The following is a 19,916-nucleotide window of genomic DNA, read 5'->3' on the forward strand; positions in this document are numbered from 1 at the left end:
CAAAAGATGGAAAGGAAAACACAGAGGCTGGGTCTCACTTCTAAGATAACAACACTCCAAGATTCCATGTACTGTCAGATAGCTTACACTGAGGCTTAATTAGAGGCTAAGAGTTTTAATTAAAGGGCCCATACCCCCCCTCCTCACTGTCCAGTCAATTTTAGTCAGAATCCCACTTATTATGGGCTTTAAGGTCTACATGACCATTTTCCAACTTATCCTTATTCCACAGAATGTCCATTTTTGTGACTTTGCCTTAAGTACTGGTATATGTAAATGAGCTCTGTTCTGATTAGACATCTCCTTAAAAAAGCAGCCTCGGTTCAAACACTCCTTCTGTGTGAATGGGCGGGGCACTAAAATGCTGCAGGCTGAATAAGCAGCTATATGATAAGTTATACAAGTTATTTTTTGTGACATCATAAAAACAATTCACTGTAACTGGGCTGTTTATGCAGCTATGTATGATACATATGCAATGATTCATTGTCGATGTTATTACATACTTATAAACACCAACCTCTTTTAATTTAAATAAGATGAGGGCAATGTGTGTGTTCCACGGTATGGACCCTTTAAAATATGTTAAATAGGCATTGAGCTCTATTCTGATTGGGTGCCTTCTTTAAAAAGCAGCAATAATTTAAGAATTTAAGAATTATGAGGGAAATATGTGTTTCCCATGGTATGGGCCCTTTAAAATATGATAAATAAGCATAAAGCTCTGACTGGGAAATTCTTTCTGACATCACACAATCATACATTCAAAATGGCCTGTTTTTGTAGTGTGTTTTTGCAGCTTAGTGTCCATGTATTGAACGATACTTTGTGAATGTTTAAATTTAACATCAACCTCTTTCATTTAAAGATGATGTGGGAAATTTGTGTTTTTTCATGGTATAGTCCCTTTAAAATATGCTAAATATGCAACAAGCTCTGTTCTGACTGGGTGCCCCCTTCAAAAAGTAGCCTCGGTTCAGTCTAATTTCAGTATGAATGGCAGGGGGGCTAAACTGCTGCAGGCTGATTGAGAAGCTGTATGTAAATGAGTTATTTTTTTGTGACATCACAAAAACAATTCATTAAAAATGGGCTGTTTTTGCAGCCTTGCTTGAGACATATATACAATAATATATTGTGAATGTTAATACAGAACAAAATAAACACTAATTTTAAAGATAATGTAGGATTTTTGTGTTTTTTCATGGTACGGGTCCTTTAAAATATGTTAAATCTGCAACAAGCTCTGTTCTGACTGGGTGCCCCCTTCAAAAAGTAGCCTCGGTTCAGTCTAATTTCAGTATGAATGGTAGGGGGGTTAAACTGCTGCAGGCTGACTGAGAAGCTGTATGTAAATGAGTTATTTTTTTGTGACATCACAAAAACAACTCATTAAAAATGGGCTGTTTTTGCAGCCTTGTATGATACATATACAACAACACATTGTGAATGTTCATTTATAGGTTATTTTCCAATAGTATGGGTCCTTTAAATATGTTAAATAGGCAATAAGCTCTGTTGCGACTAGGGTTTTTTTTATCTCAAAAACGTCAGCTTAGTGTCCATATATGTAACAATACATTGTGAACGTTTACATTCAACATCGTTTTCCATGCTATGGGCCCTTTAAAATATTTTAAAATGGAAATGAGCTCTGACCGGGTGTCCTCTTTAAAAACAGACTGGGTTCAAACAGTCCACAAGCCTGAATGGGCGGGGCACAAAACGGCTGCAGGCTGATTAAACAGTTATATGCATATGTCCACCAATAATTCAAAATGCAATGATACATTATAAAATATATATTTCATTTAAAGACAATGGAATATATTTGTGTTTTCCAAGTTATGAGCTCTTTAAAATATGTTAAATACGCAATTGAGCTCTGTTCTGACTGTGTGCCCCCTTTAAAAAGTACCCACCTGTTTAGAGCACAAAGCCTCATATCTGAGAGCACAGAGTTGAGGGAATGGTCTTAGGAGTGCTTTCAGCTGTTTTCAGGCTCATTTAGTACACTGGCTCAATCAGGTTTACTAGCTTAGCATGTTGCTTAACAATTAATAATTAATAATTGGGAACCACCTGTTTTCAGAGCGCGACTCCTGCCACCTGTGACATCATGTGCATACCCTCTATACAGAGAGCAGTGTGACACTGTAACACTGCAACACTAACAAATGCAGTCCAATCAAATTTCGACTGTTATGACTACTGCTTTTGCCTCAGCTCTGAACCTGAAATCTTATAGATAAAATAATTAATATTAAAATCATACAGAAAGCCCATTTACCTGCCAGAGAGAGAAGACGCAGGCTCCTCATGCCAAACAGGTGCTGTAAGCCAAAGTCCTGCACCTATAAATAAACACACACATCATTCACACAACTGGACGATACTGAAAAACACTGCATTCAGTGGACACCGACGACTGTAAAAAGAGCTTAATCACCTGACAGCACCAGCGCAGATAGAGACTCCGCAGTGAGGACATGGTGGAGAGATACCCAAGGCCTGTGTCTGTGATCCGTACACACCTAAAACACAGCACACACACACACACACACAACACTGATTTCAGAACAAGTAGCCCAGCTTTGCTACACAAATGATTGCCAAATTCTGTCCCAGATTCCCAAATACATTCAAATAATGGCATTTATCAGACTTGCTCCAGAGACTGGATCACCTGTCAGATACTGAACTGGGAAAATCTGCTTTTAGGTACAACACACCAGTGAACTGGAATTCACTATGGGATACTCTTCTCATACATTTCATTTTTGTTTATGTTCTGTTTCATTTATTTATTTTAATTTGTTGTAAAATTTAAAATAACATTTTAGAAATTATTCTTTAACTTTTTTAGGTATACATATGGAATTTGTTAACTTATTTCTATGGTGTATTTCTGTTTTTGTTCTTTTTTTTAACCTTTATTCATTTATTTAAATATTTAATATAAGTTATTAATATGTTATTTAAAATAATTATTTAATTTTGCTTTTTAACTTTTGTATTTGTTTTAAATGTATTACATTTTATTCAATCTCATGTATTTACATGCTTTATTTACAATTGGGTTACTTTTACTACTATTGAAAAAAAAAATCTATAAATTCCATAGTTAATAACTTTATACTGAATGTATCAGTTATCAACGACACTTTACCAACTTTAAATGCCAGTGGCTACGTTCCTATCGACACAGCCAAGGCTATTTCTGACTGAAATGCAGTTTTCTATATGCCGTTCTATTCATTCTGCTCTGTAGAATTAGCTGAGTGTCAGTATCTGTGGCACAGAAAGCCATTCAGAAAGCCATTCACTAGTTCACTAACAACAGAGCTAATATTCTGACAATAGTCCAGCTGTATCGTCAGCTTTTTCATTATCAGGAGAAAACACCCCCCCTTCCATTCAATCCTGCCCTGTTTTTAATAAAAAAAAAACACAGTTGACCCTAGATTCAGTTACTGAAATTAAAGCTTATTATTCAGTAACAGCTATGCTCTGACAATTACACTTTAGCAGTACTAAAGCTGTTCTTATGATGTTTACAACAGGTAAAGATTGGCAGGCCTTTCTTGTTTAAAAGCCAAGGTCACGGCTCATGACTCACTCATCAGAAAAAAACATGGTGGTGGTAGGGTGACGTATTGGGGATTAGTTGCCGCATCAAGACCTGGATGCCATGCTACCACTGAGGAAAGCAGCGTGTGGGTGGTGTAGCCCTGCTTGGCCATGAAGTAGGCCATGGTTGTGTCCGTCACGTGGTAGGCCTGCAGGCTCAGTTCGGACAGGTTGGGCAGGAGCTGCGAGATGGCCGCGATGGCACTGTCTGCCACGTTGATGCAGTCGCTGGCGCTGAGTGAGGTGAGGCGAGCGTTCAGGCTTGAACTTAAAAGCCAAGGTCTTAAAAGCCAGGCTTGCTTAAAAGCCAAAGTCAAGGCTCATGACTCACTCATCAGAAAAAACATGGTGGTGGTAGGGTGATGTATTGGGGATGAGATGCGACATCAAGACCTGGATGCCTTACTACCATTGAGGAAACTATCAATTTGCTCAACCTTAGAGAATTCTTTAAGAGAATCTTAAGGTCATCTGTCCATGAGCTGAAGCACAGTTGGGTCATGTAACAAGACAATGATCCAAAGCAAGTGACACAACTGTTATAAAAGCCTCCAAAAGCAGTCAGTCCTGGAGGCCAAAATTCATCCACAGCCTTGTGAGACACTAATCAACGCAATTAGTAGCAGATATTGGTGCTAAGGGGCAAACGAGTGTACCCAGCTATTGAAAGGAAGGTGGCAATCACCATTTCACTCCGGAGGATTGGGTGAAAACACACTCACCGGTCCAGCACCAGCTCCTCCAGCTTGTGCAGGTCGCAGGCGATGTACTCCAGGGCCATGTCGGTGATCCGCGGGCACCAGGACAGGTCGAGGCTGCGCAGTTTCCTCAGGTTCTCAGCCACTAGCTCCACGCCGTCGTCCGTGATTTTGGAGCAGCCCGACAGGCTGAGTGCGGTCAAGTTGGGCAGGCTGTGCACCATGTTAACCACACCGTGGTTGGTGATTTCCCAGCAGGAATGCAGCCGCAGCGTGTGGGTGGTGTAGCCCTGCTTGGCCGTGAAGTAGGCCATGGCTGTGTCCGTCACGTGGTAGGCCTGCAGGCTCAGTTCGGACAGGTTGGGCAGGAGCTGCGAGATGGCCGCGATGGCGTCGTCCGCCACGTTGATGCAGTCGCTGACGCTGAGTGAGGTGAGGCGAGCGTTCAGGCTCGACCACAAGCCTGCCTCCGTGAAATCGTTACAGCCGGAGAGCTCCAGGTGCATTAGGCCTTGCATCTGCTCCAGCATCACCTGCAGGTGGTCAGGCACAGAGAAGCAAGGTCAGTTATATTTCTATATACATACACATTGCTCAAGAATCAATGGTGGGACCATAGGCCAGAATCAATGGTAGGACCAGGTAGCACCCCCTGTGGTTCCACTACCTCCCACCTACCTCATACATCTACTTTATGGTTATGACTGGTGACCTGGGTTAAGTGATAGGTCTGTGAAGTGAGCTTGGAGACGAGTGGGTCTGGGATGTTAGGCCTCGCTGTTGAGTCTTCCAGAGGTGTCGTGGGCTTAATCCAGTGAACCACTGACAACAGGGGAAGCCTACCTGATGACTCCTGTGAGGAGCTTAGTGAATAGGTGAATGAGCTGGGCCCTATGTGTAAGCTCAAGTAATAGATGCAGGATTTTTCATATTTTCCTGTAGTATTTCACTAAAAGGCCTCTGAGAGCTTTTTGGATCTCGCCAGAGTAATAGCTACTTACTTCAACAATCAAGAACAAGCTAAACTCAATGTCTGAGGTTTAAATAAGACATGCTCCTCCAGAATCCTCTCTAACCATGTTCTAATCACCTGCAGCTGAAGTGCTCAATAAATGAGGGGTTTTCAAAATTTTCCTCACAACATAAAAAGGCATTTCTATTCATTTTACATTTGACAAATATTTAGTTTTACTCATATTACCTCCCATCTCTTATTACTCTCAAATCTCATTTTTTCAATACCCATATTAGAAGGTTTTTGTGGGGTGTTTGTAGGTCTGTAGTACCTGCACTTAGTTGTGGACAGTTTGTGGACAGAAGGTAACATTATAGCATTCTTTGTAATCGTAAGCAGGGTACGATTAGCAATCACTTTTTACGTCCACAGCAGCAAAAAAAAAACACCCCCTCATAAAAGGTCCACTCACACCATCGTTTCCAGAAAAATCAAGCTCAGTCCCATGAAAATGGGAAACAAAGCCCTCTTTTCAGCATTTGTCTGAGGGAAGCGTGGTTTTGTTTTCCTTTGTGGAGCACAGTTAGGGTAGGACTAACCTCACCCATGTTCGCAGTGCAGCAAAGACTATATATATATTTATATATATATGTTATTTTCCTCATTAAAATGATTGCCAAGAGCTATTTCTAAATATGCAGTTTCTCCTTGCATTTTTAATTACATAAAGAGGATTCATTTACAAGTGTGCAATAGCCAGGCTTAATGAAACTAATGAATTAATCCACACAATACAACACTCCGGGTGTTAACCCATCAGACAAACGTGACCCAAGTAAAAAAAACTCAGTTCTTGGGCCAATAATTTCTCTTTTTTCCTGAATTTCCTGTCTAGTAAAACTTTTTTTGGTACTGTGACTTGAAAAGTGATTCAGTGATGATCATCCAACATCCTGACCTCACGGAATGCAATCAAATCCTCACAGGGAGTCGTAGTATCTAGTAAATCTAGTAGAAAGCCTTCTTTCCTGGACGGTAGAGACAGTTACTCCAACAAAAGCAGGATACACTCTTTTAAATACCCTTGATTCAACAATGAATGAGCGGGTGTCCCAATACTTTTGTCCATTTTAAAATGTATCTAGTTTAAGGACTTAAATAAAGACCGAATCACTTTCTAGCGGCACTGTATATGTAAATGAGCTCTTCTTTCCTCCTCTCATTGGCTGCCCATGTGTTATAATATGCTCCACTTATGATTTTCCAATTAAACTTTCCGGAGTTTTTGGGACTGTGACTTGAAAAGTGATCCAGTTTCGCCAGAACGTATGTGAACCCTTGACCTAAAATGTAATCAGATCTTTATTCAGGACCTTAATCTAAACTAGAGAGTGCAGAGTGCTGCAGAAACGGAGAGTGCACTTGCAGCTCAGCAGTGTTGCTAAGGGTTGCTAAGGTGTTGCTATGGTATGGTAAGTGTGTGGGGTGCAAAATCTGGGGTGCCAAAACCTTTGCCCAAAATATGGCTGGTCCAAAAGCTCATCCAATATGTTTGGCTATGTTGTGAGTTGTGTCCACAAACTTTTGGCTAAAAGCTCCTCTATGCACAGAGAAGTTTCTATTGGGCTGGACTTCAATTTGACCCTTCCAAAATGTGCAATTTCTTCTGCTTTAACCATTTCTTTGTAGACGTACTTGTGTGCTTAAGGTCATTGTCTTGGTGCATGCCCCATTTGCGGTTCTTCTGGAGAACTTACAAGTCAATTAATAATGGCAAGCCGTGCTGGTCAGGCAGCCAAGTAACCCCAAACTTTGATACTTCCACCCCCATGCTTAACAGCTGGGATGAAGTTCTTATGTTGGACTGCAAGAAACGTAGCACTTTTAATTCAACCCAAAAAGGTCTAGTTTGGATTCGCCTCCCCACAGAACATTCTTCCAGTAGGCTTTAGCTAAACTGTGTGGTCTTAAGCAAACTTCAGACGGGCGCAGTGTTCTTTTTGGAGAGTAGTAGCTTGTTTGGCTGATGATTACTAAACACTAAAGAGGTCTGTAGGTCCCTAAATGTGATCCTGGGGTTCTTTGTGACTTCGTATTATATATTTTACTGAGCTGTTGGGGTGCTTTCTCTTGGGAGACCACTTTCTGAGAGAGTAATAGTGGTGCTGAATTCCCTCTATTCTATTTGTATATCATCTGCCTGGCAGTACGCTGGTGGAGGCCAAATCTATATTTTGGAAACTTTTCCAGTCTGGTGAGCTTTGATGACTCTTTTTCGGAGGTTCTCTGGAATCTCCTTTGACCAAGGCATAACACAATTCCCTAAACCAGACCTAAGCACTGATGAAAATCAAAGGTTACAGCATTGAATCATGGGAGGGCCTTGCTGAACTCACACGGATTGCCATCCTCTTTTATGAAGCACCTGACTTCAGTTACCGCTTTAAATGAACTCTTTGAATGATTTTCTACACTATATGTCCAAATGTTTGTGGACACCCCTTCTAATGAATGCATTCTTGCACCCATTGATGACAGCTGTTTAAACACACACACACTTGCTTGTCCAGTTCTTCTAGAGTGGCACTACCAATAGAACAGGACTATCTGTAGCAGATAAGCACAACCCTATTGACACCATGTCTAATGTTGTGGCTTGAGGGGTATAAAGCCCCCCAGGATTGAGCTGTGGAGCAGTGCAACTGTGTTCTCTGGAATGATGGATGGTGCTCCATCCAGTACTTTAGGGATGAGTTAGGGAGTTGTGGATGAATTTTGGCGTCACTGAATGCAAACAAATCCTTACAGTAAGTCGTAGTATCTAGTAGATCTAATAGAAAGCCTTCTTTCCTGGATGATAGAGACAGTTACTCCAACAAAAGCAGGATAAACTCTTTTAAATACCCTTGATTCAACAATGAATGAGCAGGTGTCCCAATACTTTTGTCCATTATTGAGAACATCTGGGTTCTCAATATCTAGTTTAACAACTTAATTAAAGATCTAATCACTTTCTAGCAGCACTGTATATGTAAATTAGCTCTTTATTCCTTCTCTGATTGGCTGCCCATGTGTTATAATATGCTCTTTATTATCTCAGAGTGAGTGGGCGGGGCTAAGCAGCTGTAAGTTGAATAGGCGGATATACAGTATGCAAATGTGTTGATTTCTGTGACATTACAAAAACGATAAGTTTGCATCAACGTACACTACTTTAATAATTTAACTATTTCATTACTAAATCAGCAAAATGACCATCCTAGTCCAGCCGATTCTGACCCTGCTGACCTAGTTAACGGACCCAAAAAGGAGCACAAAAGGGCGAACTGCTCCCCGGCTATACCGCCACTAGGCAACAGCATGCTGGTTCGTCAAGTGCGCACATGGCATTATGTCTTAATCATGAGCGATCCTTTTGGACCGGAATGACCACCCACTTGGGTAGCATTCAAGCCACACGAGAGACGTCAGCGGGGGCAGGGCGCACAATGCATGTGGTGCTGACCGAAAAGAACTAATTTGACTACAACAAACCGCTCTTGTCACCAGCTCTCACGGTCCTGCCCTCCTGCTGAGATGCTGGGGATGGTCCAGGCCTTGTGCAGTCATATCTGTGCTGCCCTAGATAATTCGCACATGACCAGAGGGGGTAGTGGGGGGGTTGTGGTGGTGGTGGGTGGTGATGGTGGCGGCGACAGGGGTGCTTGGCCCAGAAGGAATCAGAGTGAGCGAGCGTTTCAGCATCCGAACGTTGGAGAGAAAGCGGCATGGATAGCATCACTTACAATTCCAAGCGTTCACCATGGCAACGCCAGGCCAGTCCTAGAATAGCAACAGCTCAGAGGGAAGTGTGATGAGTGGAACCATGGTTGCGTGATCTTTTAAAAGAGGAGGAAGGCTATTGCGCAATCTTGACTTGTTCTGCGTTACGTTCGCAATACTAGAAGGCCTCTTTTTAGATTCTGCAATGTCTAGGAAAGCCACATTTCAGTAAAATAGGACCACACAAGCTAAATGAGATATGTACAATACTGTAAAGTGAACAGCAATGACTTTATTCTGCTCTAGCCTAGTCCTAGAAATATACACTGTATGGACAGAAGTATTGGGACACCTGCTCATTAACTGTTTCTTCTAAAATTATGGTTATTAAAAAAGAGTTTATCCTGCTTTTGTTGGAGAAAATGTCTCTACTGTCATGGGAAGAAGGCTTTCTGCTAGATTTTGCAGGAGCACTGCTGTGAAGATTTGATTGCATTCAGCAACAAGAGCCATAGTGAGGTCATGATATTGGATGATCACCACCCTACCTTATTCCCAGCTCCCCAATTCAGAAGTATTGATGGAGCACCAACACAGTTCCATTGCTCCACAGCTCAATGCTGGGGGTCTTCATACCCATCGAGCCCAGGCCTAGCATTAAGCATGTTGCCAGTAGGTTCACTTATGAATAGAACCTCATTATCGTGCCTTATATTTTTTTTTAGTCGCGCCCAACCCTGAGGACGCATTTATAGGTGGAGCATGGATCGGTCAGTTACTTACCTCAAGTCCTGCGTCTGTGATTGTGGACCGTTTCAGGCTGACGGATTTGACGCCCTTCTTAGACAACGGGTAGTTGTCGATGAACTCGCAAATGTCCAAGTCGGAGACGCCCACTAGACAGAAGGACTGGAAGCCCCTGAGGGCGAAGGCCTGCAAACTGATGAACTCCTTCTCTCCGTTGGGCAGGACGTTGTAGAGCTCCTTGGCGTGCAGAATGGGCGTCACGCCTTCCCAGAACTTGGGCTGGTACAGCACCTTGCGCCATGTCTTGCACACCTGTGCCAGGACGCACTTTTCGGCGGTGGTGAAGTACCACAGCAGCCGATTGAGCACCTTCTCGTCGAGCACCAGCTGCCGCTCCAGCAGGGGTTTGGGGTACTGCCTGAGCGGAGGTTTGATGGCCATCAGGGGGCTAGTGTCCAGGTCCGGGCCCAGCAGGGAGGCTGCTGTGGGCAGGGGCTCGAGGTGGTAGGGTAGGCTGGGCGGGGGCAAGATGGTGGGCACCGAGGATGACTGGCACAGGCGGTTCTTAGCGGCCGGAGTGCCTTTCGTGATGCTGGCCGAACCAAGGCCGTTGGGTTGAGGGGGCAGCTTGACCATGCCGTTCCGTGTTACACAGGGAGACTTGAGGTCACTTGGAGTGGACATGTTCAGCTTTCAGAGCCTGAAAGAAGGAAGCACAGGAACCACACCGTCAGGAAACAGAAAATAACACCTTTATTTATAAAAGAGAGGTTGCACAGCATCTGGTAACTATACACTGTCTCCAAAAGTTTGTGGACAGTTATAGGAATATTGGTTGCTACTGGAATCAGGCCCCGTGATCATGGCTTTTCCTGTGCCAGTGTCCATAGAATGATGATGAAGCAAAAGCAGGGAGAACACACAAGGACCTGTGCTGGGCTAAAAGCTACTGCTAGTCAATAATAGTTTTTAACATCCCTTCCCTCCATTGTCCACTCCCTTAAAAACAAACTGGACTATCTCAGTTGAACCAAACTGGAGCTAAACACACATCAGAAGGGAAAGTCCCAGCTTATATTTATACAACTAAGACTCAAGAAACCCAGGGAAGTGAGTGGGGACAAGGCTAAAAGCTAAGGCTAGCTTAAACTAGCTTTTACCATCACTTGTATCCATCATCCGCTTCCTCAAAAACAAACTGGACTCCCTCAGCTGACCCAAACTGGAGCTAAGCACCATCAGAAGAGAAAGTCTTATTTTTATACCGGTAAGACTCGAGAAAGCCAAACCCCGAAAAACAAGTGGGGGCAAGGCTAAAAGCTAACACTAGCTTTAACCATCTTTCTTTCCATCATCTGCATCCTCAGAAACAAACTGGACTCCCTCAGCTGACCCAAACTGGAGCTAAGCACCATCAGAAGGGCCATCAGCACTGGCTTATTTTTTGAGAAAGCCAAAACTGGGGGAAAGCTAAAAGCTAACGGTAGCAAACTGGAGCTAAATGCACATCAGAATGGAAAGCACTGGCTTATTTTTAGACCAGTACAACTCAAGAAAGCTAAACCAGAGGAGGGAGCAAGGCTTAGCGCTAATGCTAGCTTGCACTAGCTTTGACAATCTCTTTCTCCATCTGTCTGCTTCCTCAAAAACAAACCGGACTACCTCAGCTAAACCAAACTGGAGCTAAACACACATCAGAAGGGAAAACTAGCTTATTTTTGGACTAGTAAGAAAGAGTGACTAGGGGGAAAGGCTAAAAGCTAACCGGCTGCAATCTCTTCAGCTTGCTAACAGCACAAAATGAGGCGGCCGCAGCAACGCTGTCCGGTAAGATCCGGTAAGGATCAAAACTCATTTTTGTTACACTGTTAAAAATACGCTATAATATGTGAGATCTTGGAGCCTTGGCCGGTGCGGTAAACCGGCCACTAAAAACATGGCTTATCGGGTTTTCTTTCACAAGCTCTCTTGTATCATTCTGAGGTAAAATAACAGGGTGGTAAACAGGCTTGTTAACCAACATCTCAGCAGTTTTTGCCTCAACTAAAGTCACATACTCACTATTTATGTATCACAGATCAACCGAGTTGTAAATTAGTAAATGCATTTTAGGCCATCTTTAAGAGCATGCTAGCCATCACAACCACCGATTAGCACTGATTAGCCTGTGTGGTTTAGAGTTTAGAGCTTAAAATGCAAATGTCTCTCACTATCCATTTCTGCAGCAAAACAGGCCTACATTTACTACATGTACTGGAACCAACAACAGCGAGCACATTTGAGATGTTTTAATATTAAAAATAAGGCATTATATAAACAACCACTGCATCTTAAACTGAAAACAAGACCAAAATAGCCTCTTAATGATTGAAATATTTAGTGTATTTATGACTTACATCAGATCGGGACTATAGTCTAGATGATAGGCAGTGAGGGGCAGTGGTGGCTCAGCGGTTAGAGCGCCGAGATATCGATAACAGGGTTGTGGGTTCGATTCCCGGGCTCGGCAAGCTGCCACTGTTGGGCCCTTGAGCAAGGCCCTTTACCCTCTCTGCTCCCCGGGCGCTGGAGTTGGCTGCCCACCGCTCTGGGTGTGTGTGTGTACTCACTGCCCCTAACACATGTGTGTGTGTGTGAGTGTGTGTTCACTACCAGATGGGTTAAATGCAGAGGACACATTTCACTGTACAGTGACAAATACGTGCACCTTTAACCTTTAATACACAGCTAAGCAATAGAGAAGGGACCAATTTGAACAGATATTCATGGAGAAATGTTATAAATACACTGCCACTCAATGCACTGAACATCCTGAATTATTATGCAGAGGTTCATCAAAGCCCACATCCCAAACATGACATCATGCTGCTATTTTTAAGCCCCATAACTTCCCGCTCGACCTTAAAGCTCCACACAGGTGCGCGTGCTCGGCGCACTAATTCTGCCCGAGTAAAATGTCAATGAGTGTCGCTCTCTTTCATCCGTTTCCCTGAATAAGGCCTCTCGAGAGGCTATCGGAAAGCACTGCACACGGCGGCAGAGGACAGCTAGCTACGAGGGAACATGCTAATTTTAGACGCAGGAGGCTTTAAACGAGGCAGGTTTCACTAAAAGAATACAAATACGTTCATTTGCATATCATCAACCCTTACGAACGAGGAAATGGAAGGTGTACAGTGATTCCATATGAATAAAAAGCATTAAATCAACCCAGTTATTGCTGTAATTAGGAATATTCCAGTCATTTTTGAGGGTATATACTCAAGTCAGTGCAAAAGTCAGAGAACCACCCTACGTTGGTTTCATTTCCAGGCAAAAGTTACATTTTTCAAGAGATATTTCTAAAAACAATCAGGGCTAAGACAATCCACTTGCACGAGGGACCGGAAAGCCAACGGAATTTGTGAAAAATATGATAATATGATGTTTCCAAAACTAGAGTTTAAAAAATAAAGCAAGATTACAAGGAAATGGGACTCCTAACAACCATGCAGGACCTTGTATACCATCAAACCCTCCCTCAGATAACAGCACTAAAAGCTTTCATCTCTGACAGAGCGAAACATCAAGCTCCTCTCTTGCTTCAGACCTGAAAACCTCCCAAGATGTTTCTGTACATCCGTCCACTGTTAGAAGAGCACTTAAAGGATGTGGAGCTGGCCAAGAAGATCTGAAGAAACTGCAGAAGCTGCTGGTGTTCTCAGAACAATGGACTGACCAGCCCAGAGTCCAGACCTCAACATCATTACAGCTCTCTGTATCTGTAGACTTGTGATTTCGATGTATATCGATCTATCGTCATACACCAATCAGCCATAACATTAATACCACCTCCTTGTTTCTAAGCCTATAAGAGCATGGTGTGGTTCCATAAGTCCTGGATGTAGTCCATCTGTTTCTCTGCATACTCTGTTATAGGCCTCCTTTCACTCAGTTTGTTCTTCAATGGTCAGGATCTTACAGGACTGACCACCACAGAGCAGGTGGTATTTGGGTGGCGGGGCAGTCATTCTCAGCACTGCAGTGACACTGACTGACATGGTGGTGGCGAGTGTGTGTGTGTTAGTAGTGTGTGTTAGGCTGGTGGTACGAGTAGATCAGACGCAGCAGTGCTGCTGGAGTGTTTAAACACTGTGTCTGTCCACTCACTGTCCACTCTATCAGACACTCCTATCTAGTTGCCCCACCTTGTAGATGTAAAGTCAGCAGAGAGTCATTTCTCTCCCTGTAAGAATTAAAAGGCGTGATCTTCCTGACATCCTGGCTTCCTGATTTTCACATGAAAAGTACCTGGCATAGTGCCAAGCGCAGACGCATCCAACGTCAAGTGTTTGCGAGCCACAGGAAGGCCTTAGCCGTTTGAGCCGCCAACCAAACCATCAACCCCCCGTCACATTCAGCCCGATAACACTTTTTGAACGTGACGGGGTTGTACGGTTGTTACAGACTTGAATGACTGTCCATTTTTCCTCTTCATAAAGGACACCCACTCCTGAGAATGACTCTATATATATATGTAAATGTAAAACACAGACCTTGAAGTGCAAACAAACATCAACCGCCTACATGCCAACGTTACAGCACCCACAGAACACTTCCAAGCGCTACAGATAACAGCGTGCTACAAAGGCTAAATTATACTGCTTACGCAAGAGACACAGCCAACACCTGTTAACCGGATGCAGGGTGGAATATCCTACGCTTACCAGCCCTGCTGCTTTTTTTTTTTTTTTTAAGAGGAACCAAACGCATAAGCTCTAACCTTCATCAATAAACCCAAATTCATGAACTCAACTGAGGAAGTGAGGAAAACTAGATGAGACATAAATAGAGCTGATATGACTGTTACTACTACATATTGTGTTGTACTGTCAAGATATGGAAAGGAAAGGAAAGATAGCCAGCTGGAAGCCAACTGCCAAACAGTACGCATCTGTTACAGCTCTGATATCCACCTTAGGTCATTACATACTTCTACTGCCAAAGAATAGCCTCACCAGTTCGTCCCTGAATAGTACAGTCCAGTGTGAAATACGCCTTGCTGCGCTAAGGGGTTAAACAATGAAGGTGGTCTTCTTCCGGTGCTACAGCGGATCCACTGTTTACATACATTACAACCACAGTGATGACCAACATACAATGACGGTCAGAATAACTCCTTGAAGAATTCTCCTTGAACAGCAACAACATAAGAAGATCGGAGTGCTGAGGAGCACCATATAACTTCTACCCACCCCCTTCCGAAAAAGAGGGCCTGCGCCGGTGTGGTTAAAAGCGCTACGTCTAAAAAACATCCACCCAAACGTTCATATGTCTGCTCTTAGCATTTTGTGGAGGGGAAACCAACGCCAGAACCTCCTTTCCCAGAGAAATGGCTTGGTGAAGTGGATGCGTTGGGTGCTTGTGAGGCTCCTAGCTAGCTAGGTTAGCTCTTACGCTAACATCTTACGTGATAGCCTCATAAACAACAGTTGCGTCCACTTTACCAAAGCTTTATAGGAATTTCCCCATTGCAAAATGCTAATGCTAATGTATGAACTTAGCATAGCCTAGCCTCATAAACACCTGGTGTGTCCATTTTACCAAAGCTTTATAGGAGTTTCCCCTACGCAAAATGCTAATGCTAAGATATGAAGTTAGCATAGCCTAGCCTCATAAACAACAGTTATGTCCACTTTACCAAAGCTTTAAAGGAGTTTCCCCTACGCAAAATGCTAATGCTAATGTATAAACTTAGCATAGCCTAGCTTCATAAACACCTGGTGTGTCCACTTTACCAAGGCTTTATGGGAGATCCCCCAATGCAAAATGCTAATGCTAACGTATGAACGTTTGGGTGGATGTTTTAAACTTAGCACCGTCAACTACAGACGTAGGTCCTCTTGCTCTTTGGATGGTGCGCCCTACAACACTCCTGTCTCCAAATAGCCTGTTGGAATGTTGGGTTAGCATAGCTAGCCACCCCTGATGAACGTCCACAGCAGTGACCTACTTTCAGACTGCATTCACTCTGGACTCTTGAAAGTGGGCATGGTGGGATAGGGTGAATACCCAGTCATATCAGAATCTTAGGACCACCTACACCTACCAATCGTGGGAATAACCACCCTTGGCTTGGATGACACTAGCGAGACGTCGTGGCATGGACTGTATTAGGTGACGAAAGGTGTTCATCGTCACTGAACTGGTGAAGAACCCTCCCATATAGTGAGCAAACCAAACCTATGGTCCTACAGGTAATGGTTCTATACCGAAACATGGCAACCCAATGAGCCCAACACTGGAATACATACAGAGTTCTTCACCAGCTAACATGGTTCTTCACATACCTTCAATAACTGTAATTTACAGAATCGTTAAAAAGGGTGACTCATCTGGAAGATAGAGACTCATGACAGCCCTATTCTGGTTTAGCTGTAAGCCACTCGTGCGCTGTTGAATGGCACTGCTTCAGAAGATGTAATGCAGCTCGGCTCTGCCATATAAAGGCATTCGGGAGCGGATGCGGAAGAGTAGGAACGCTGTAGCAGCGAGAGACGAGTGTGGTGGAGAGAGAAGTGGAGGAGGAAGCGAGAAGAGTGCTGGCATTGGTGGGGGTTGGTGGTGGTGGCGGCGGTGGTGGGGGGTGGGGTGGCAGCTAGAGCCCACTCATTGCAACTTCAGCACCACGGAGAGCGGCCGAGAGCTCTACTGAGCAGCCTGATGAGGCACGGGGTGGAACGAGCAGGCGGCGGGCACCATTACAGCACCTTCAGCTAGCTCTTCTGCACTGTGCTTCAAACTACTGCCCCGTTCCGCTCCTGCCTCGCTAAAATAAGCCATGCTTCACTAAAATGAACCTTAGTTAGGTTAGTCCGCACCCCTTCTCCTTAGTCAGTTCAGCTTCAGTGCACCTCTTTCTGATACTGGTGTTCAAAAGTGCTGACCATGCCCAATGCAAAGTGTCAGGTTGAGGTATAGGGTATAAAGCATGCTATCCCTGGGCTGTGAAGCAGTGGAACAGTAGAAGTGGTCAGATATTTAGCTATTTTCAATTCCCATTTGCTTCCTCATACGTGTCATAGCACAGCTCTGATAACTAACAGACAGCCACACTGGCTAGCATTATGCAAATTCATGAAGGGGAGGGGGCAGATCATCCCTGCCATCCACAGAGAACGAGGCCAGTTGTGCTTTCTTGGACTTTGGGGTATGGATGGCTGTGGCATCATCAGAGAACTGGCTTGTAACCTCCCAATGATAAAACTGGCTCTTACAATGGCTACACCGCTCAGGAGCCTGCACTGTAGGATTTTTACTGGTAGCCAAATGACCATGGGGGTCAGTCGAGTTGTATGATACAATAATAAACATTTTATAGAAACACTGACACTAATGTGGTTCGGGGAATTGGGAGTGGGAGGCCTGGTTTATTGCGAGACCATGGCATCATCTGACACAGCTGCTTAAGGGCGGCAAGGCTGTTGACCATCAACTGTGATCCAACACTGCCTGGACATGGCCATTCCTCAAAACTGATGAGATCAAATGAGACCGCAATCTACCATTTTGGCCTAAATGTGGCTACAGTTTCAAGAAATTCAATCCCAACTGTGAAACATGGGGGTGGCAGCATCGATGAGGACTGGGCATCCTTTTCCAAGGAAATGGCTTGATGAAGTGGATGCGTCAGGTGCTTGTGAGGCTCCTAGCTAGCTAGGTTAGCTCTTAAGCTAACATCTTACCTGATAGCCTCATAAGCACCAGTTGCGTCCACTTTACCAAGGCTTTAGAGGATTTTCCCCAATGCAAAATGCTAATGCTATTGTAGGAACTTAGCATAGCCTAGCCTCATAAACACCTGGTGTGTCCATTTTACCAAAGCTGTAGGATTTTATACAGGTAGCCAAATGACCAGGGAGGTCAGTCGAGTTGTATGATACAATAATAAACATTTTATGGAAACACTGACACTAATGTGGTTCGGGGAATTGGGAGTGGGAGGCCTGGTTTATTGCGAGGACCAGGCCCTGAGACCATGGCATCATCTGACACAGCTGCTTAAGGGTGGCTGTTGACCATCAACTGTGATCCAACACTGCCTGGACATGGCCATTCCTCAAAACTGATGAGGTCAAATGAGACCGCAATCTACCTTTTTGGCCTAAATGTGGCTACAGTTTTAAGAAATTCAATCCCAACTGTGAAACATGGGGGTGGCAGCATCGATAAGGACTGGACGTGGATGTAAGGATGGACGTATGGTGGATAATACAGGGTGATAACCTGCAAGACAATCAAGACAATCTGCTTTAGCCTGTTAAGCCTTTAATCTGATAAAGAACGTTTACACTAGATGAAAGTTCTTGGGAACTTCTGGTGGTTAAGCTATTGGTGAACGAGGCCCAATGTCAGTTTAAAGAACATGTTGTTGGGGTTTAGGCAACAGCACTTGTTTTAGAAGGGTTAGCTGACAGCAAGAAATGTGTTCGCCACAGTCTCAGCAGCATTGGTGGGAACTCTCTGTACCCGGAAATGGGCCAAGAAGAGCAAGGTGGCAGGACGCCAATGCCCCATCCATATGCCATCCCTGCCATCCATTTTGGCACTGAGTTAAGGCAGCTTACTTTTTAAGCGAGGCACCTGCACCAAAGCATTTTACACCAAAGCATTTTACCGTGCAGGGGGTGTAAAACTCATTAATCACTGGGGTCATTTTTCATGAAAGGATATCAGATAAAGGGCATGCAAAGTCTGCATCCATCTCCCCGAGTTGTTATCTCAATCTACTGTGTTTTCATACAAGTGTTTATTAGATAAACCCCAGGAACTGAGGGCTGGATGGCCGGATGTAATTAAGCAGACATCTACAAGCTTCAGTAATGCATGATAAGAACAATCAGACAGTAGAAGTCATGCCATAGAAGAACCACTTTCGCCTGTCGGGACCTACTGCGCAGCAACTACGGCCCGGGGGTCACAAATTCAATCCTGTCCCGACCCGTGCTTTGCCATCAGTGACCGGAGTCCCAGACAGCACAATTGCCTGTGCTCTCTCTCCGGGTGGGTAGATGGCGCTCTCTCCCATCGTCAGTCTTAAGTGATGTTGGCCGGCACAGTTGTCCGTTAGCTGGTGCGGTGGAGATGGAGACAAGGCGCTTTCGCACCGGCAGTAGTTTTTAAAGAGGCGGTGGCTAGCTCCTTACCCTCCTAGTGTCGGGGAGCATTGCTAGCACTAGGGGGAGCTACGGATGGGTGGGTTCATTGGCAGCACCAAAGCGGGAGAAAAAGGAGAAAAAAAGAACCATGACTGTGATAGAAATGTGAGAACCCTTTAAGCTGGTGAGGAACCTTTTCGGCCGCTGAAGGTTCTTTAGACCTTATAGGTATCTGGCGTGGGTCTGAAGACAAAACCTTGCTTCTGCTATACAGTAAAGAACCACAAACAAACAGTGTGTGTGTGTGTGTGTGTGTGACGCTGTAACTGCAGTTGTACCCAAAGAGTACAGGAGGGTTACATAACGCCTCATAGAAAAATGCTGCATGATCGAACAGACCTTTCCAAGGAGAGTCAAAGCTCACACCCTGCCTCTCGTTTGAGTGTGAAAATGACCTACTCTGACTGTACGACACACACACAGTCATATAAACAGTGTGATGTTACTATGCATATTTATTAATTTATTAATAAGGCATTAATAACATCTGTGCATAGTTTTGAAACAGTATGAAACAGCTATATATATATATATATATATATATATATATATATATATATATATATATATATTCCTGTAACAGCATGACATGTCTATACACTGGCCAAAAGTATTGGGACATCGACTGACTCCTTGTTTCTTCTGAAACAAAAATGGTATTACAGACTTTGTCCTGCTTTTATTTAAGTAACTGTCTCTACTGTCCAGAGAAAAACTACTTCTTACTATACTTTAGAGTACTGCTGTGAGGATTTGATTGCATTCAGCAACAACAAGAGCATCCGGGAGGTCAACAGTATGACACAACTATATTTATATATGTCTGTAACAGTATGACAAGTACATATATGTCTGTAAGAGTGTGATACATATAAATATATATATTTATATATATATGTCTGTAACAGTATGACAACTACACATTTG

At 43.8% G+C, this 19,916-nt stretch overlaps 1 protein-coding gene across 2 annotated transcripts in view; it reads right to left on the reverse strand.

The window, feature by feature from the left end:
* fbxl16 (F-box and leucine-rich repeat protein 16) overlaps positions 1-19,916 on the reverse strand; it is a 40,873-nt gene that overhangs the window by 9,642 nt on the left and 11,315 nt on the right. For both annotated transcript variants that reach the window (XM_072693737.1, XM_072693738.1), the window contains exons 2-5: positions 9,829-10,492; positions 4,353-4,861; positions 2,450-2,534; positions 2,291-2,354 (exon numbers count right to left, since the gene is read on the reverse strand). In XM_072693737.1, coding sequence (XP_072549838.1) covers positions 2,291-2,354; positions 2,450-2,534; positions 4,353-4,861; positions 9,829-10,476 — 1,306 coding nt within the window. In that variant the 5' untranslated portion in view covers positions 10,477-10,492. The remainder of the gene's footprint in view (positions 1-2,290; positions 2,355-2,449; positions 2,535-4,352; positions 4,862-9,828; positions 10,493-19,916) is intronic.

Source organism: Salminus brasiliensis, chromosome 12 (assembly GCF_030463535.1).
Source record: "Salminus brasiliensis chromosome 12, fSalBra1.hap2, whole genome shotgun sequence".
NCBI classification, from domain to species: Eukaryota; Metazoa; Chordata; class Actinopteri; order Characiformes; family Bryconidae; genus Salminus; species Salminus brasiliensis.